The sequence below is a fragment of the Larus michahellis genome, chromosome 3, assembly GCF_964199755.1.
Source record: "Larus michahellis chromosome 3, bLarMic1.1, whole genome shotgun sequence".
Taxonomy (NCBI): Eukaryota; Metazoa; Chordata; class Aves; order Charadriiformes; family Laridae; genus Larus; species Larus michahellis.
The window spans coordinates 20,801,427-20,822,136 of NC_133898.1; the positions used below are offsets into that span (position 1 = coordinate 20,801,427).

At 40.4% G+C, this 20,710-nt stretch overlaps 1 protein-coding gene across 2 annotated transcripts in view; it reads left to right on the top strand.

The window, feature by feature from the left end:
* The first annotated feature begins 6,980 nt into the window (after positions 1-6,980).
* The window catches only part of TMEM63A (transmembrane protein 63A), a 32,918-nt gene continuing 19,188 nt past the window's right edge, over positions 6,981-20,710 (top strand). Inside the window, exons 1-11 of one of the 2 annotated variants that reach the window (XM_074579004.1) lie at positions 6,981-7,123; positions 7,920-8,049; positions 8,994-9,190; positions 11,439-11,518; positions 13,108-13,171; positions 14,556-14,593; positions 15,787-15,929; positions 18,297-18,348; positions 19,518-19,626; positions 20,028-20,098; positions 20,555-20,635. In XM_074579004.1, the coding sequence (XP_074435105.1) occupies positions 9,005-9,190; positions 11,439-11,518; positions 13,108-13,171; positions 14,556-14,593; positions 15,787-15,929; positions 18,297-18,348; positions 19,518-19,626; positions 20,028-20,098; positions 20,555-20,635 (824 nt within the window). In that variant the 5' untranslated portion in view covers positions 6,981-7,123; positions 7,920-8,049; positions 8,994-9,004. The remainder of the gene's footprint in view (positions 7,124-7,919; positions 8,050-8,993; positions 9,191-11,438; positions 11,519-13,107; positions 13,172-14,555; positions 14,594-15,786; positions 15,930-18,296; positions 18,349-19,517; positions 19,627-20,027; positions 20,099-20,554; positions 20,636-20,710) is intronic. The other variant, XM_074579005.1, reaches the window with a different exon arrangement.

A 20,710-nucleotide genomic window follows, 5' to 3' on the forward strand; every position in this document is an offset into this window, starting at 1 on the left:
CTTAAACCTCAGGTCTGCTCATCCCAGGGCTCCGCATGCAGCAGTGCCAGCTCACACCTACTTTCTCTCCATACAGTCCCAGGAACTGATCCAGGCAGGGTGTAAAAGAAAAGGCACACTGTGTTGTGAAGGCAGGAATGGTTTGCCTAGGTGCTCCCATGCAACAAGGAATCTTTCTTCTGCCGCGGGTCTGTCTCACTCCAGAAACTCCCACAAAGTGGCTGTGCCACTTCACAGGACCTGCTTTTAACTCCTCCCAAATTAATTCTGATCACTCGCTTCATTATAATCCGGTATATAATCTGAATATATAAACATCTGCTTTACTGAAACTGAACAGAATACCAATAGGAAGGGAGAGCTGAAAAGATTTGGGCCCTCTTCCCAGTTTTGTCCCTGAGTCAGGATAATGACCTTGAGCAAATTGCCCTGGCCAAAAATTTTCAAGTCCATATTTAGGCACCAAAACAAATGACCTGATTTTCAAAGGCACCAGCCAACCACAGCTTCTATCAACAAAACCCTAATCACCAACAAACTGTAACAATTACTGTACATAAAGTGTCTTAGTAAAATAAGAGATATCCCTCCTGCCATCTCTTACTGCTGACTTACAAGGAAGAAAGTTCTCCATTGTTCACCCATGTGCTTAAGCTCAGCTTGCAGTGACGTTTTAGATCACTGGGCATACTCTTACTCCTCAGGCAACATCAAACATGCCATGTACAGCGGGAAGAGATGCAAGGGAACACCCTTCTACCGTTTCGCATACTTTTGAAAGGAGAAAGATGGAACAGAAAGAAAAGCAAGCGATCCAGAGAAAATGAAATCATCACAAAAAAGGAGATATGAGAAAGGATGAATGGGAGGGGGAAATAAACTACTACAGAAAGAGGAATGAAAGTGGATAGGCAGGGATGAGAATGGGAAAATCAGAAGGCATGGTGACACTATGTCCAGCGGGTGATCATGTTAAGGAATGGCCAGTATTTAGGCAACTCTTCTGCTTCCCTAAGGCGGAGGGGACAGAAAGTGCCCAGCGAGGACCCAGCTGCCTGCAGTGTGCTTCCAGCAGCAGTCATGCACTTGGAACTGGCTGGATGCTGCTGCACCCCACTATTTCCAGTGGCACTCTAGTAAAGCCAGGCCTTGGATGCAGGATCTTCCTCCCTGGAAAAAGCCACGCTGCCCTTGGTCACGGCTGTTTGCCATCACGACAGCTCTTCACGGCTTCCTGCTTAAGCCACTTTGCATCCTGTCACCAATTCGCCCCCGACGCTTGCACCAGGCGTACCCGGCACCTGACCCCCTGCCTCGGCTCACCAGGATCATCCTGCTGTCATTAGTGGCCCCCTGCTCTCGCCCGCCGCGGCGTGCATCTATCTGCAAAGGAGCCAAGGCACTGCTGCAGTGGAAAATGTAACAGGGAACCTCCTCAGTTCTTTGCAAAGCTGAAATCTGAATTTAACAGATCAGGCCCATTTCTAAAGGCTGAGACACACAAATCTACAGAGATTATTATTGGCGCAAGCTCCTAGGCAGAGCACGGATGCTAATAAAGCATAATTCTTAATTCTGCTGCTTCTAGTTTGCTTTGAGTTAACCTGAGATTAAAATAAAATCAAAGCTCTTTGAAATCCTCACAGTCTGTACACCGAATTTTTTTTCATCTGTAAACCTGGGAGTGGGAAGGGGGAATTCTTGCCTGAGGGAAAAAAAAGATTACTTGTTTTAAAAGTTGTTTAAAAATTATTTAATCCAGATTTCTATTCAAATACATTCTTATTTTTAAAAATATACTTAAATTATAACCACCTATATTAAGGCTTAAGGTTTTGACACATTAAAAATATTGTAAATGACATTTATAAATGTTCAAGCAGTGTGTTTGATGCTGACATTTTAAGGGAAGTCAAGCCAGCAAACCAGGAAGGGTCATCACCAAGGCCTTGGAACCCAGTTCTTAAGTCTAAAAGCTGGGGATCTCACTGGTCACTTTACATATAGAGAATGGATAAAGCAGACCAACCAATTTAAGGACTAGTTAGCTCAAAGCTGTCAAACCGAAAATTTGAAAAAAAACATAAAAAATACGGAAAACCTAGTTTTGTCCTTCTGATTTATTCTGATCAAAACCCAGACTTAAGAGGTTGATTTATTCTGATTTATTCTGATTTATGCTGACCAAAACCCAGATTTGAGAGGTTGGTTAACAAAAATTTACTTTCAATCCAAGGTTCCAGCAAACCCTGCTGACTTGGCCCTCCAATGGTTTAGACTGCAAAATCTCCTGGAGCATTTTGTGGCTCCTGCACAAACCCTCACCCAGCTTTCTGCTCCAGAGAAAGCAGAACCTAAGGCAAAGACGTCAGGTCTGCCCAGGTCTCATCCCAGTACTGTTGCAATAAAAGTTATTATGTACAGTCAGGACAGCTATGGAGCACAGAGGGTCTTGAGAACACTAGTGTTCTTCACTAAAACTAACGTATATTGCACACAAGAATGAGAAAACATTACAAGCAGTAAGTGGTTTGATATTTTACACTGGTGACAAATACACCTGCTCCCTGACTCACCTAAATCCAATGGGTGATGTGGCCAGGTGCTGTCCTCCTCAGTGGGAGAGATCAGATTATGGCAGATGGTTTCTCCATCTGCCTCTCTCTCTCAGGGAGCTGCCTTAATTATAGTTAGTGCTATGCCACCTATGCATTAACTCCCTTCAGCTTCCATACACACAGGGTTAATGCATGGAGAGGCATTAAGATAATATGTATATTCAGAAAACAATGAAGTCATCCATGTTTCAGGTCACCTTATCCCAGTTTTGTACCAAAGTGTGTCACATCAACAGCAGTTGCATTTTGGCAAGGTAATAATAAGCCTAAAAATCCTATATATCAGCAAAAGACCCTCCAGAGCTGCAACCACCCCCAAACCAGAGGTTTAGAACCTCACATTGCGCAGAGGCGAGTGATGAAGGAAGTGGATGCACTGTCCCCTGCTAAGGCAGAGCTCTGTCTTAGCCCAGGCAGGCCTACAGCAAGGTCCAGAGGTTGTTGCGGCTGGTTTTGGCAGTGTTTATAGCTGGGGTATCGGTACAGAAGCCAAGGAGCACTCACAGGGACATCTCCTTGGACACAACCAGGATGCTCAAAAACAATGAGCTCAGTGCACAAAGTAGGGACAATACTTCACCATTTCATAAATCAAGTTTAAATGCAAAATATGATGTAATAAGCTTACTTTTTTTCTCCCGTGCTTTTCAGTATTGCTATTTTGGATTGCAGTTACTTGTGCGTTTTAATAAAATCCCAGTTTTCATTCAAATATAACTTGACAAAGATCATGAGAAAAATTAATCATGCTCAAGTATCAATACCAATGCCCTGCTCACCACTTCCTATCTGACACAAAATGTATAAGAAAAGCAAGGCAAGTTTCTATCATGTGTCACTGGATATATTTGGTTAAAATTCTTTTATAATAGTCAATTGTCTTGATTAATAGAAATACATTCCAACTTTAATGTGAAGGTATGTCTACCTTGAAAATCAACATGTTATCTATGAATGAGAAGGAGCACTACAAAAATAATAAGTATAGAGAGAAGCCAAGTGTAAATTGTTAATTTAAATCAACACTTGCTGCTTGCTTATTTGTATTATGATTAGAGTTCATTTAAATCTGAATATATGTCTAGATTTTTCTATTTGTTTGTTTTTATTATACACACATTAATGCTCAGGGCTTTCAAAGGAAGACGCCATAATGCCCACACTAAGTCCTTTGGTATATCGAGGGTTGTAAACAGATTGCTAGATGAAGGCAAAGATTAAAACATAGCAAAGGGCTGCCAGGCTAGAAGCCCGAATTAAATCCATTAAGATATATTTGAATAGGCAGATAAGTAAGGAACAGCAAGCTGGGCTGATGAGTTTCTTCAGAGAGAAGAAACCACGGCGAAAGCTGCCACGCATGGCAAAGCATCAGGCCACCTGCTACTCACATCCAGGGACTATTGATGTCCTCTTGGGAGTTCACCCATCAAGGGAAGTCCTGCTGTGATAAATCAAACTAAAGTGACAGTGGAGTTCTTCAGCCATAAGGTCATTTAATAAAGTAAGGGAAGAGTCACACATGTAAGTGTAAATACCCCGCACACTTGTTCAACTTGGTGCTAAAGATCTGTTGAAGTGGATACGGAGCATGCAAAATACGAGAAAGATGGAAGAATTTTAAATTCTGTTGACCTGCTCCCTAGGTCCTGAGGCTGGATCTCCGTCTGCTCTAGCAACATAATTAAACGTTTGCTAACTAATGACAGTATGTGGCTTTTGTCACCAAAAGAACAGACAGTGGTAAACAAAACCCTATTTACAAGAGGTAGGGAGGAGGGAAATGTGACTCCGCTGTTGAAATTAGAGATAAACAAAATCACACCACTTAGCTAAAGAGCCTGTCTAGACAGAGGAAGAAAAAAACCCAAATGACAAAAGCTTGATGTTATTCTTGTGAGAAAGAGACGTAAAAATTATTTTGTATCTGGGCAAAACTCTTCAGAACCAAGAATGTCAAGACTACAATGTCAAGATCACTGAACATCACCTATTTTACACTACAGAATAAGATAGTCCAGCCAGAGCAAGGCCTTCTTAATTCTGAAAAATAAGACAAAAATCAAAGTACCATCAGCCTAGGAAATCAACAAGAAATCCACCCAAACAGATTTTGGTCCTAGAAGTATAAGAGCTGCAAGCGTAGACTGAGGCTTCTCCTACATGGCAGGTCTACTCTGCTGCAGCTACATCAGTAAAATTAAATTTAAAAGAAAGCGATTATAACTATTCCACTTTGGATTCCTGTTTTCAACTAAACTGTCCACAGGAAGCGTTATTCCAGAAAAGTCAGGATGGAATAATTACTCTACTGTATTCATGCCAAACAACTTGGTCACCAACACAGCCCTAATTACAAGAGAGTGCTTTTTAAAGCTAAAATCATTAACATTGTTTTCAACAATAGTGGAAATTCCTTATTGCAGTAGTGAATGTGAACCACCCTGCTTTGAGCTGAGGACTTCTATGCCATTTTCTAACTAACATAAATGTTTACAGCCAATTTAAAATCCCAGATTCTCTACAATGCAGCTGCTAGATAAATGGTGAAATTCTATCTTGAGATGTCTCCCGGCTACCGCAGATAACTGGGACTCTTTTCCCTTTTTGCAGGATGGAGTCAGGGAAGGCACATAGCACATGTACAGCCAAACGCTGCTCTCCGCCGAGCAGGCACTCCTGAAAAGTGAGGCAAGGATCTGACAGCGCGAGGCAATTGTGGATTAATAAAATGGCAGGGGCCAGGATAACAGGTATGCGTGCAGGGCCATAAGTAAGTCGTACACACAGTTTGAATACATGGGGATATATGGAGCTGAAGATGGAAAGGCAGGAATGGGACTGCCAACTAGGGGAGATGCTGGCTTCTTGGCAGCTGGGATGCTCATTTCTTGTAAACATAAAAGTCAACAGAGTACTGACCTGAGATTTTGATCAGTGTAACGTCAGATTGGATCTTGCAAATACCCTGATGATTTTTGGTTGTTTTGAGTGTGGACCGCTGCTCTGAAACATCACTGCTGCTTCATCCATGAGACTGGAGGTAGGGTGCAAATCTTTGGAGGCAAGTGATCTCCCTGCCTCCCCCTGAACAATTACATTTTCATCGTTATCATAATCCCCTTCTTCCTCAGATGCCTGCTACTCATTGAGGCCAATCATGCCAATCAGGGGCAAAGGATGAAGACGCAGGAGGATGATGACTGGCAATGCTGAGTACCAAATGGCTGTAGAGAGAACACTAAAATAAAGGGTAGAGAAGAGATGGACAGTGGAGCCTTGCTGTATTGTGTTTCTGGCTTTGTGGCTGGAAGCAATTCATTCCCGTGAAGGACAGGACTTCCTTGTGGATGGCTGGGAATCAGTCTCATCTCAGCCCCGTCATAGACACATGAAGCGGAACTCCCTAGGTCTCGCTTTCTCCAATTTACAACATTTGAATGCTATTTCTCTCTTTATAAGCGTGTGGGCTTGGGGCTTTGACAAGGGGCTTTGAATATTTAACGGAACATTCATATTACTGCTATTACTTAATTTATTTTGCAGTTACCTATCTTGGTGTATGGCCTGCTCCACTTGTACCTGCACATTTGCCCACTTTACCAGGCTGGGAATTGCGAAATCTCTCTTGAAATCTCACACATCTTCCTCCTTTTTGGCTATAAAAAGCTCCGTTTGGATCTCAGTTGGTTTGTTTTTTTTTAATGTTAATGGATAATGGGAGTCATAGAGGCACAAAAGGGTTTTTCCTCCAAACCTGAGCCCTGTAGTCCATGCTAACATTAAAATTGAGAATCACCAAGTGGTTAGGAAATCCTTCACTCTTCACTGGAGAGTTTGTCCAGCAGAAAATGTTCGTAGATCACCTACAAAATTCTAAAGTAACTGTTGTAAACCACCACAGACATCATTTCAGCGGCATTGTGTAAAGGGAGAGCTTGGCTCAAGACACCTTCACGGCAGCCCTGGCACACACAGGCCTCCAACCCTGAAGCCCTTTGCCGGCCCCGCCATGTGGGAGCAAACCCAGCTCCAGCACAGCTCCCGGCCTCTCCTCTGCCAGAGCAAAACCCGGCTGAACGAGGGCGGGGGCCTGCACCTCCCTGACCGCCATGTCGTGTTGGTGGCAGGCGACAAGGGACAGCGCTGCAAGAAAAACGACGACGACTTCCCCCCGGTTTTTTACTATGGGGTTCCCCTCCTTGAGTGGAAGCACCTCGGGATCTGAAAAAGAAGGCCAGAAAAGCGAGGGACGCCAAAAAAGCCAGCCGCCTTCGGGGCTCTGACGCTCTGTGAGGGAAGGAGGGAAGGAAGGAGGCGGGGAACCCGCGGCCACCGCCCCGGTCGCTAACGGCCGGCCCCGTCCCGTCCCGGACACGCATGCGCCACTCCCGGGACTTGTTGCCGGGGTTCGTAACTGCGGGAGCGGGACGGTGGGCCGGCGACGCGCCCCGTGTGGCGACCAGGCAGAAAGGGCAGGGGAGGTGGAGGCCGCCCCGCTGCAGGTAATGGAGGGGGACGAACGGCGCTGCCTGGCGGCGCCGCGTGGGGACGGGACGGGACGGGACGGGACGGGACGGGACGGGGCTGCGTGAGGGGGCCTCGGGGCAGGTCCTGCCGCGGCGGGGTGAGCCCTGAGGGGCGGCCGCGGGGGCGCGGGACGGAGCTGGCCGCCTTCCCGCCCCCCGCCGCCCGGCCCTCCTGAGGAGAGGGCCGGCGCCTCGGGGCCTCCTCCCCGCAAGTCCCCGGCTGGTTCCCCGTCTCTGGAGTCGCCGGACCGGGGCTCGATTCCCTGGAAGCTCCTTGGGTGGGTGCAGCGCGGCCCACCCCACCCCTAGGAGGTCCCGCCGTCCCCTCTATCTTCCTGACAGCTGGCTCGCTTAATCGCATTGGAGAACTGGAAGCTGTGTTAGATAAGAGCCGGCGCATTACTTAAAAGTTTAGCGTGCGGTCCCTGCAGTTGCTACAGCAAAGGTTTCCAAAAAATATTCAAAAATACTTCTCTCAGCACTAAATTTCAATCCTTAGAAAGCAAGGGTAGATTGGCGCCACAAATTTTGTGTGTTTTTTTTTTAATTAATTCTTTTTTTTTTTTTTTTTTTTTCCCCTGTGGTGAAACACAGTCAGTTGGGACAAAATTTCTTCCCCACCCTGTCACGCAGTCCCAGCGTTTAGTAAATGCTTTTTGGGGAGGAATGTTCTCCGTGTTGTTTTTCTGCTGTTTAAAGGCAGAACTTGTAGTTACTCATAATCTTGTTTTGGGTTGGTTTTTGTGGGGTTTTCTTTTTTTTTTTTTTTCAGCTTCCAGAACAGTGCTGTCATCAGAGCCGGGTGCTTTCCTCTCACAGAGGCGTGATGCCAGAACAGTAGTGCCCCTGGACTTGTGATGAGTATCTACAATATTTGCTTTCAAAGGATAGAGTTTTTGGGGGTATGCTTTCTTTGTTAATTTATCAGTCAGAAGTGTGTTCCACATGAAGCATGCCCTTGTCCCGAGTACAAGGGAACCATCAAGTTAATAAGATCCAAGAAAAGAAATGTTTGAAGTGGAAAGCCCCCAAATAAGTGAGGAATTGTCTCCACTGGTAAAAACACATTTGTATCAATAGCCCAATCTTGTGCATTCTTGTATGCTGCTATGTTATCTGAGCAGGTCAGATGACTAAAATGAAGTAGATGGCTGTTCTCTTAGAAAGTTAGAAATACTCCGTGTTATTTCTTGTTCATATAATGTTTCTGTAATGAAATAATTCAATTTCAGTTTAATTCTCCTATTAAAAAGGGAAACTCCCAGAATATTCCAAGAACAAAGAGGATTATGTGTATTTGTGTAGTAGTTCTTTTCTGTGGAATTAGTGGTGAATTGGTTAATAATATCAACGTCTTAACATTTGAATACAAAGTTCACAAGCCAGTGTGTTCACACATGCCCATCAACTAGGAGCAAAATCTTCAAACTGCTGTTGTTGGAATATTGAATGCCCTGTGTTACTCCAAAATCAGAATCCAGTCTATAATAAGTAGTTTGGTGTTATAGATTAGAAGATAGAGAAGTTTGTTTTGTGTGGGTCTTCTGTAGTCTTCGTCAGATGTCTGTAGAGGATGTGGTTGGTTAGATTTCTGGAATTCTTGCTTGGTCACTACTAGTAACTGAGCAGTTATTGCGAAATATCTTACAGGAGAAGAGGAAAGACTGTCAAATATGACTTCTCTTCCCAAGTAGTTTCCTGGTTGAATCTTCCTGTACTTTTTATACTTTTAATATTAGTACATCTTACAAATACCAGGCAGGCTTTTCACATGGTTGTTCCATTGTTTCACTTTTTGTTTCTCTCTCTCTTCTTTTTTTTTTTTTTTTCTTCTTCTTTCTTCAAGGGAAAGACAAAATGAACCCTTTCTTTTTTCTGGGTTTTGGACATTCTCATCTAGTCTACTTCTGGAACAGAAGTTTACCTTTCAACTCAACAAATGAGACATACTGCTACAGCACTGCCCAGGGCAGCACGGTGCTCCAAGGAGTAACTTTTGGTGGAATCCCAACTGTCCTGCTGCTTGATGTAACCTGCTTTTTTGTAAGCCCAGTTTCTATTTCTTGTATTGAGAATAATTCTGGCCGCCTCAAAAGCTAGATTGTTCAGAATTCTCGTATTTATCAGATAGAGATTTGTTTCTGAGAATCTTCAGAATAAGAAACGTGCTAAGGCTATCCTGGGAACATCAAAGGACTTTTCAAGTGTTGATAAAAGTTCACAAACACATGGGATGACAGTGGCACTGTATGTTGGATGTGTAGATGTAGAGAGAGTGCAGTATCATAGGGCCTGTATGTGGGGTCATGGTGCACTTTGTAGGGCTATCTCAGATTTCTATGTTTTGTCATAACTGCAGGAACATTTATTCCTTGCTCTGGGTTTAAGCACTGGGTACCTTTTCAGGAAGGGAACACCATTACTAACTTGATTGTTTTTCAAAAGGAAATACAATACTGAAAGTCTATCACTTCGCAAACTTTTTTAAGAGTAGATTTTGTGAAGCTGTCGAGGAAATAACGTACTGATCAGCTCAATCCTGACAAAAGGAGGAAAAGGATTACTTGCTGGCCTGGAGGCTCCAGGGTAGGCCTGAGACTCCAATAAAATTTACCATTATTTCTGTAAGTTTGGTCTAGGTGGTCTTAAGCCACCAGAAAAAGGGCTGTAGACCTGCAAATTGGCTTGATAAGTGAGATTTGTGGTAGTAAAATGAGAAGAAAAGGATGACATAGTTCCTGAGTTCTACAAAGCTATTGTGGAGAAACTTAAAACTACCTGTGTAAGGTCTGAGATGGTAGTTCTGTAGAAACTTAGAGGATGTTCCTAAAAGTTATGTAGTGGCATGCTTTGCTATTGATTTGGTGTATGCAACAAGTCAATTTTCTGAGGATGTATGGTATTTACTGCTCTGTGCGACTGATGGCACAACATTTAATAAGATTTAGTTGGAGTATTTGGAGTGACTTATTTTTTTTTTTAAGCTGTGGTTGAATTTTAAGATGCTGAGTCTCTGCTTTTGAGTTCCATGCTGTTGAACTCTCCCTCTAACAGCATTAGGTAGAGGATTAGATGCAGTGTAGAAGGCTCCTTTCTTCTTCACACATACTGAATACTGCAATTTGTTTAGCAACTCCTGTATTCCTATTTTCATGACATGTTTACTGCAGATCCCTTTAGTAACTGTCAGTTGATGGGTTTCAGAATATTATTTCTAGGCTGGTTTCCTAAGGAAGTGAGGTTTATATATTGCCTTGTCAACCCATTTCTGTTTGGCAGTTCCTCCTAATAACCATAGAGTGCATTAGGCAATTTCAACTAAAGTTGTCAAAGAATCTAGAGAACTTTCCTGCTTGCATGAAGTTTAATGCCAGATGAAGGAGGAGGATCTAAATTAATATTCCCTGTTGGGAGGAAGGCTCTTATAAGAAGGTTATATTCATTGTGAAATCAGGAAATTAGCTATGTAATCTTCACACGTAGATAATCTTGACATGTATCCTGGCTGCCCAGTTGGTATTTGCACAGATCCAAATAAGTTATATCACTAGCACCACTTTCTAGCCAAACAGGTATGGAATGTAGGAGGGGCGAGAAGGTGAGGGCGTATGCTACATATGCATAGAAAGCAGGCCTTGTTACTTCTGCTTCATTGCTTTGTACAGAGGAACTTGTTTCTTTAAAAAAAAAAAGAAAAAAGAAATGCATATATGAAATACATAGTGGTTTTTTTTCTTGTTTTCTTAGCCTCTTTCAAAAAGTGAAAATAGAGGGGGAGATAAAAATTGCATTGCAGAGATCAAATATAGGCTTCTGGGGTTTATGAGTTTTAATAATGTATTACTTTTACAGCAGATAGAAATTATTTTCATACTTGAGAAGATAGTTGAGCCCCCTACTGCCTGCTTACATCACTGTTTAAAAATAAAATACAAGTCTTCCATCATAGTCCTGGTCATTAAGTAATGTGTAGGAGTAAAGGTGTATTTATGAAAGTTTTGACTTCCTCTGAAGTACTACTTGCCACTTCTCGTGTCAAAAACTTCCATGCACTTGCAGTTCAGAAGTATTTTTGCATGCAGTTCTCCTCCTTTATATATTACAGCAGGAAGGCAGGTGCTCTGATCCTTTGGTCCCAGACAGGCTGGTTAGTAGCATGGCCACCGTTAACATATGACAGTTGGTTTAGGAGCTAGGACAGCATTTTTTTTTGACAGTTCCTATACACCTGAGAATAATTATTATGAAGTGGAAAAATAAGTATTCAAAGATCTTTGTTTTTATTTTCTAGGTTTTAATATTACTGTTTTCCATTATAAGAAAGAGATTCTGGGACTATGGTCGTGTTGCTCTGGTGTCAGAAGCTCAAAGGTAAAAAAAGATATTGAGACTGATTTGTTGAAACCATTTGGGGAATGTGGAAGTAGGTACAGTAAATAGGGCTTAAATTAAGTGCATTTGTATCAATTAGATATGTTTGTCATCACATGCACATATTCGTTAAAAATGTCCTCATACTGCTTTGTGTGAAATAAATCCCACTCACAGAGTTACTGTTTGCAGCTTCAGTAATAAATTTGTGTGTTTGGCACTGTCATGAATTTCATTCTACCGTTGTGGGTTAAGGAAGTGGAGGTAAGAAAATAGGCTGCTTATCTGCTAAAGCGTCACGTTACTGCAGATTGATATTTACAGTGTGTTTCTGTATAGAAGGATATTAACTATTTTGTTTATCTTGGCTCAAGCCCAGTATCTTCCCAGAGCTCCCTATTCAGCCCGTGCCATATTTCTGAAGGATTTAAAAAAGAAATGTATCATTGCAGGTTTCTGAAATTCTTCACTGATTTTTAGTAATATTGCAAATAGTTTGTGGTTTTGTTTTTGTTTGTTTTTTTTTTGTTTTTGTTTTTTGTGTTTTTTTTTAATATTATTTCTAGAGGATGATGTCTTGGGATGTTTAAAAGCTAGCTGTCTATTTATGAAGTGGGTAAACTTTAACAGCAAGCCTCTTCCTGCTATTAGTGGTGTGGCTAAGTTGTCGTAAATTCACAACTAAGCCACAGGAAAGGACTCAAAATGTGTTTTTTAGGTATAATCTGTGGACAATTGTGAAAAGTATATGGAGGAAAAAAAAAGAGAAAAGATGGGCAATAACTGTGACAGCTAGCTCAGGCAGCAAGAGTGAAGATGCTCTGGTCTAGGTGTCCATGTGGGCAGTATAAGCCTGCATGGGACAAACAGGTCCTTGAGCAGTCAGACACCTAGGAGCCTGTATTATTGTCCCTGCTGGACTGCGGCCTGAGCCAGCTAGGTGAAAATTATTGTAGATACACCTATGAATACACTCCATTTTAACATGTATTGTCCTGTAATTATGGGCTCATCACCATTGCAACATTTCCTTTTACCCACAAACTAAAACCGGGTACTTTGCTATATTTGAGGGCTACAGAGTCCTTCTAGCCTTGCTACAGGACTGAATTTGTGTGAGTAGGTAGCCCTGCAGGTAAGGGATTTAATTGTGCAGAGAAATTCTGAGTAGTGGCTGTAAGATGAAGGAAGTGAGGTGGAGGAAAAACAGGTGATGTCTTGTACCAAGGAATATCTGAACAGGAAGCCACCTTGCAAATCTGATCCTTACTAGGCTTCCAAAACACATGTTGTATTCCCTTATGTTATTGCGGTTTAATATCCCAATAAAACATTATTTTCTTTCTAGTTCAGTTAAATGCTCTCATGTCAGGAGCTCACACGTCCTCCCTTTTCAACGTGAGACACAAAAGTCTCTGTAATTAAGCATATGCTACAAGATGAAAACCACCGCTTTCATAAGTGAAAAAGTGATTTTGTACTACTTTACTTTCCTTAATTACTTTAAAATTGTTAAAGTTGAAAAAATTCAGTGGAATTCCATCATCTGTTATTAAAGATGCTTAAAAGTGTAATTTAATGTATTTTAGTGAATCAAGATACAACCGATTGTCAACATCTTCATCAGTACCTGAAGATCTTGAATATGATAGGGTAAGTATTCTAGAGTTTGGCTTTTTTTAAATGTAAACCATTTAATGGAATCTGTTGTAACTTGCCATTCCACCTGGCTGAATGAACCAGTCATTAAACTAGAAGACCATCTATATGCAAAAATTAATAATGCATTTCCTGACAAACTAGGGCCACATCACAAACCAGTATCTTGTGTCATTGTTTTTGACTTTTTTTTTTTTTAATAAGGAGAGGGACTATATGTTAGAGTTTCAAAGGGGAGGTGGGGAAGAAAAAAGGCTACCAAATTATTTGTGCTTAAATAACAGTTCAAAAATTTACATTATGTTCACTTTGCTGAGTACCTAGTTGGTCTTTATAGTACATTGTCTTCCTCATGAAGATGAGAAAACTGGATGTAAGTGTGAGGCTAGTAATAATGCCATATGCTCTTACTATTAAGACTGGTTTGGCCAAAAAATTATCTTCCACTCCAAACTTTTAATTGGTTCTGTCTATGGTGTCTTTGAATTCACACATCTCTAATTTTGGGTTGCAGCTTCAGAATAAACCATGCGAGAGCTGTTCAATGGTGGCAGCCTGCATTTTAACATTTTATATGTGTATCAACTTAAAATCTAGCTTTGCAACTAAGTAATTGTGCAAGCATCAAAAGCATACTGGTGTTTGATCAGGATTGCTCTGCTATTTATGTAGTTTTCTTCACCTTTTTTAAAACCCTAAAGCAACTTTGTTATTGAAACTGTTGAATAAAAATGTCTCTCTTCAGCTCCATACTCTTTACTTGAAAGAAGAGGCCTTTGGAGAGACCAAATTTTTTTGAACGGTACTGGAACATTCAGTGGAAAGTGATCTCTCCTGTACAGTTTCATAGGAGGATTTGTAAACCTATACAAGAAGGTTAACCTTTCTGTTAACGTAATCACAGCATTGTTTCTAATTACTGTTTAACTGATTGACTTGTATTAGACTCTTATGGAACTTATCTTTGAAATTGGAGAGTCCCTGGAAATGGTTTTGGGAAAAAATAATCACCTTTTCTGCTCTGAAACAATCCTGTAAAAAAAAAAAAAATTCCTTAGTAGCCTCAATCTTGACTTGTGTCCATTGGAGATGGGATTTGGGCACACTTGTATAAATTTAAGAAGCCCAAGCAATAAATGTGCAAGTAATAAAAACCCCATCCTTAAATATTCTCTGAAGACACACATATGAAGTACCTTGTAAAAAGTATGTAGAGTATGAGGTATTTTTCTGCGTGTTTCTGAATGATGATTTCAGAGCAACAAACTGCCAGCTTTTTAGCTAAGAGATTGGCTTAATAGAAACACTCTTAATTGTACAGATTAGAGGCTATAGTTTTTTGTATTTAGCTCCTAAAAGCTTCCTTCTTTATTTATAGGGGTTTTGTTCTTGGATGACAGCTGCTTTTCGGATGCAGTAAGTATATGAAACAGAAATAGTGAGCCGTGGTTTACTTTGCTCTATGTTTTAATTAAAAAGGAGGGAGGTTCCATTCAATAAAATGTGGTTGGTTGTGTTTTTTTTTCTTTTCTTGAGTAGATAGAATTTAATACAAACAGTGATACAGGTGCCTTTGGTGGGGTGGAAAAAGAATATGAAAACAAGGTCATCTCATGGGAATACTTCTTCAGGGTACAGTTGTCCTTCTGCTGGCAGCACAGGGACATCCTGATCTTGTGGCAGTGTGTGAACCTAAGTGAATTTATGGCATTTTTTTGGATTCTGAGATAATAACTAGGCTCCAGGCTTTTACCCTTCAAAGAGTACTGTGTGGGTGTTACCCTGTTTGAAGCCAGTCAGGCCCCAGGCAGGAAACAGGGTTTCCCTGCAAGGGTTTCAGTGAAGAGCTGGCTGTTAAGTTGGGGCTGGAACTGACTAGGAAAAGCCCATCCCCACTGTTTCCTAGAGGCGGAGTGTTAGACATGTGATGTTCATTCTTTGTATCTCTTGGGGCTTAGTAAATCATGGTTTTTAAAAATCAATTTCTAGCTTGGGTTACATTGAAACAAAAAAGGGGTGGGGATTGAGTCTATTTTTCTCCATTTTTTGCTAGTTCAATTCGTTCATTTTCCAAGAACTCCTATTTTAATGATCTGTCCTGCTAACAATGGACAGGTGATGAGGGTTTCATTCCAAAGCCCATTCATATCTTCTGTTAATTGGATGTCATAACAGTAAGGTGATTCTGTTGTCATTTTCCTCATGGGGAGCCTTTATGGAGATGAGTGAACACTGTCACAGTGCGATCTTAAAGTTGGAGAGCTAGGCTGAACACCTTGTGACTGTCATAAAGCAGGAGGTCACAGCAGATGGCTTTGTCCTCTTTTAGGCTGATAGAAAAGAAGATGGATTTATATTTGCTTTTCAGATTACTTGTTTCTGGTTTAGATTCCCTCATTTTATTTTTTGTATGCTGTTACTGCACAAGAAAAACACACTTTTGGAACTTAAATTTGTGAGTTAAAGAACACAACCATGTTGAAAATGGATAGGGATTAATGGAGATGTCACTGGGTAGACTGAGAAATTAGTGTATGTTCAGAAATGACCCCCCAAAACCCCAAGGATATTAAGTAGACTGACCATGTGCTTTTCTGTCTATGATGCAGCGATGACGAGATTCATGAGAGATGTGGTGAAGATGCCATACATTACCTTGCCTTCCAGCGTCACATCATCTGCTTGTTGATTGCTGTCAGCATTTTGTCTGTGTGTGTCATATTGCCTGTCAACCTATCGGGTGATCTACTTGGTAAGACTTTTTTTTGTATTCTGGGAAGAATTTTGTATTTTATATTGCTGCAAAAGCTTTTTGGATTTATTTTGGTAAACCTTGGCTTTTGTTTTTCTCCCCCCACCTCAGTCTGATGTGTGTCATTTTGTGTGAAACTTGTGTGAGAGCAGAGAGTTCTTTAAATGTCTGGCAAAAGCTGTTGCCAGAAACAAGATGGTAGACTACATGCAGACACAGAAGGCTAGACCTAGAAGGCTCAAGGCAAGATTAACTTGACCTATACCCTCTCAACTGGTGCTTATCTAGGCATTCTTTATGATTTTTATTGGTGGTGATTGCCAGTGAAAACTGTCTTTACAGTTGAGAAATCTTTTTCTGGTGTCCAGTCTGAATCTCTTTTGCTGCAATTTAAGATCACTGGGGAGAAAAGATTATTCTTTTTCTTTTTGCAGTATCCTTTTGGCTGCTTGAGGATTATCAATTCATCTGTGCTTGGTTCTCTCTTTGATAAACCAGACCAGTTAATTAACGAGAAATGTTTTCCATTTGACTGATCATAAAATCATCAGCCATCCTCTGAACTTCTTTTCTGTCTAGCCAGACTGTCTCTCATTGTTCCCTTCTCTCTTGGTTTGCAGCTTGAAACCAGACAAAACTTCTTGCTGAGATTTTGTCAGTGCTGACAAGACAAAGAATTATTTCATGTTTCTTGCAGTCTAGTCCTGATTATGTCTGCTAGTGTGACACCTACCTCTTTCCATTATTAACTCATACTCAACAAATACAATAAGTGTGTCCTCTAGTCTGCCTTTCAGGTGGCTAGTAAGAATAATGGTGGACTGAACTCTGTTAAATCCTGTTTAAACACTCTTCCATTTTTGGTAATGAGCTCTTATAAGCCCATTTTATACCTGGCTTTATATCAGTCTTGTCAAGATCATGTTTACAGATTTGTTCACTGTTTATCATCTTGGTAAACAGTGATGGGGGGGGTGTGGTGGGAAGCAATAATTCATTTGGTTTTCCCAGGAGCTCTCAAGCTTCTGTTTTGTTTTGTTTGTTCTTATACCACAACTATTGCATCTTATTTTGTGTACTGACCTTGCTGATCTTTGTCCCTATAATTTATTCTCTTCTATTGTCCTTAATAATGTGGCCTAGTTCTTGTTTTCAGTTTACTCCTGCCTGTGTTTTAAAGAGCCTTGTGACTTAGCCCTGGTCTGTAATGGGCTACATTGTACCTGTGCCTTTAGTGTTGTTTCTTTGTGGAACTGCCATCTCTGATTTCCCTTTTATGAGCTCTTTCTTAGAAATTACCTGTTCATATTAATATCTGCTTTCTTAATGACCATTGCTGTTCTTATTTTCTATTTTTGCATTTCTTTTCTTTTTTTGTTCTTTCAAAGGACACTTTGTCACTTCACGGTCACTTCTTCCTTGCTTTCCATCTCTGTGTTCTCAGCCAGTTTTACAGAATCAAATCCAACACTAGTCTTACAGAATCGAATCCAGCACTACTGGTGCCCTAGTTGCTGTCTTCACCTCCTTCGTAAAGTAGAGAGAGAGATGCCAATGTGTTCAAAGAATTTACAGAATGTAGTTCCCTCTTCTGGTCTAGTTACTACCTGTATATTTACACCAAAATGGATGTTTTTTACTGCATTAATTTTTGTGATGCTAGGAAATACAGCTGAAAAACAAATACGAACTTTTAGTGTCTCTCCCCTTCCTCCTCCACTTGCACCATATGTTGATTTTGTGCATTTGCAGTTCTTTCTGTTGTGATGAGTTAGCTCGCAATGTGGTTTAACAGTCTATGCCAGAAGATTATTTAGCTTTCCAGATACACTTAGCTCTTTTTCCTTTGTGAACACGTACTCAATTTTCACTCACTCGCATTATCATTTTTTAAAAATACTTGACAGTCTAGAGAAACAATGTCGTATAGACTTTCTCATTGTTGACCTTAGTAAGGTTATCAGTGCTATTTTGTCAACACTGATTTAATGCAGTTTAAAAAAACTGAGAAAAGAAATCGGTGAAGATGTGAAGGAAATAAGTTCAAATCTCTAAGCAATGTTCTTAATGGATGTGAAGGGAGATTGGAAGGAGAATCTGGGATCTAGTATTCAGATTTTTAAAATAATCTATTATTTCTCTTGATGGGCTGAATGTGGTATAATCCTGAGTTTTTTTTACAACTTTAAAGTGCAATGCAGTGTAAACCAGCATTGATTATGATTCTAAATCTTTTTAACAATGAACATGCTCAGCATTAAAAAGAAGTATATAAACATTTTAAAAAAACAGAATAAAAGCTGACTTTCTGATAGTTTGCATGTGAATGTTGCACCAGCCAATTATGCTACTTGTTTTTGTTCTTAGATAAAGATCCCTATAGTTTTGGAAGAACAACTATAGTAAACTTACAAACTGGGTAAGTAAATCTTGCAGAGTACTTTTATGCTTATGTCTGTTTCCTGACATAGTCTCTAAACACATGAATTGATACGTGCAGCATGGCTCATGGGGTAGGAATTACTTATTCACGCTTCATCAACTGAAACTGGGATACGTTCTGCCTCAGGCTATGCAGTTACAGTGCTGATAAGAAATCTGGAGACTTGGCTTCTACTCTCTCAGCTCTTACTTCTTGCACCACATGTTTCTCTTGGCTAATGACTACACATTTAGTGATATTATTTTCAGAAATTTCCACATTAAAAGAAACCATACTTCAGAAGGAAAATAAACCTGACAGCTTTACTAGAATGTGTAACTTGGATGACTTAAATTCTCTTGCATCAGATTTCTGTGTGTGCATATCTCTCCCATCCGAGATCATGATTAAAATTACTTCTATGTGTTTTAAAAACAGTCTATAAAATAGTTGAGATACAAAGCTCTTCAGTTTTTCTCTTTTAATACTTGATCGATCCACATCTATCCATGCTACTATGTCCAGTAGCATTCTGCCAATGCCCTTTGGTGTTTTTTTTTTTTTTAACCGTGTTATGAATCCTAGTAACTAGCAGGGATTTCTTGTTTGGTTGGCATTTTTATTTGTAAAATAGGTTCCTGTATTTTAAGTTAATTGTAATTATTAATGCTCTTTGCAAAACTGAAGAACTGCTCACAGAACAGAACTTCTGTAATCTTTGAGGAAGGAGCTATCAGAGAAGCAGAATTTGCTCCCTGTATTAGGCTGTTTTCAATTTGAGTAAGGATTGTGCTCAAAGAGAGTTCGATTATGCACTCAGCACAGAAACTAATAATGCCAATAAGAACATTTTGGCAAGTAGCATGGTGTGTCCTATTGGTCATCCAAATGAGAAGGTGTAAGCCAAATGCTGCCTAAAAATGCCCATGTAGTAGAATATCTGTTTTCTTTGTAGGTCTGTTACCCGTAGAATTTTATGTTAAGCAAGTAACCCTAATGGCTGGCCAATGCATCTGCGTAGGTGTGACTGACTACTAGTAACTACCTTTTTTCATGTTTTGTGTTCAATGAGAGGTTCTGACGTGCTTAGGATTTTGATGGCTGCTTTTACCAGGCTGACAATTAGTTCTTCCTGTTTCTCATATTCATAATGTTTTGTCCCACAGTAATAATCTTCTTTGGCTGCACACAGTTTTTGCTGTTGTTTACCTGATTCTGACTGTTGTCTTCATGAGACATCACATGAAGTATGTCACATATAAAGAAGAAAACATGGTAAGTTTCTGTACTGGGGTGAAAAAAACACCATACAGCATGTTTGCAAGTGGATAGTGCTAAAAAAGCAGATTGCTAAGATGCCTCCTGCTTGCTAGAATGTGACATAAGTGTGAAAGAATTCACTGAAAGCAAAGCTCCACTAAGTGAGTTGTGAAAATGGATGGAGAGAAGCAGATTGGGGAGGGATTTGTGAAATTTTGGTGTAACCTGTTACCAATGTAGAAGGTGAACATGGTGCTGTCTTGAATAGATGCAGCTCCCATCAAAATCAAAATTTCCTACTTTTTTTTTCCCCTCTACAACGCAGCTACTTGTGCTGTGTCACTGCCTTCCTCATATTCTTGTTTTCTCTTTCATGGTGTGGTTCCTCAAAATTAGAGTTGCATTTTCTCTTGCAGGTTAAGTGCACATTGTTTATAACTGGTCTTCCAAAAAATGCAAAAGAAGAGACAATACACGGCCATTTCACGTAAGTTCTGTGCTTGAGTAGCATCATTACGAACAGGAGGTTTAAAGTTGTCCTAGTCATTTTACCTGCCCAAGCAGAAATGTTATTTGACTTTTGCACAGTTCAAAATTCGTATTATAGTATCCGTCTTCTAAAAGGATATCTTATTCCTTAGACAGAATTGAGAAAAGACTATATTTCAATAAAGTTAGTTAGCTGATCTTAAAATTAGAATCTAAGAAAGTGGTTGTATCCACAATTTCCATTTATGCTCCCACGTGGCCTTTACTTGGGAATAATGCTGCACATCTCATATTAAAGTAACTTTCATTAACCGTCTCTCTGGAAGTCTCCACCCTCTGATACCTCATTCAGAAATGAAATGAGTGATTGAGATGTCAGTCAGACATCAGTGATGCTCTTTGAAACAGTTTCTTCATTGTACTTTGTGTTCTTATTGTACTGCTTCCTTTTCAGTGCTGCCTACCCAACCTGCACTGTGCTGGAGGTCCAGCTGTGTTATGATGTAGCCAAGCTTATTCGTCTTTTCAAAAAAAGGTACTTGTTTTTGTAGTCTACCTGAGTTTAGCATAATTTTGGGAATGCTTTGCCAGTCCTTAATACACATATACC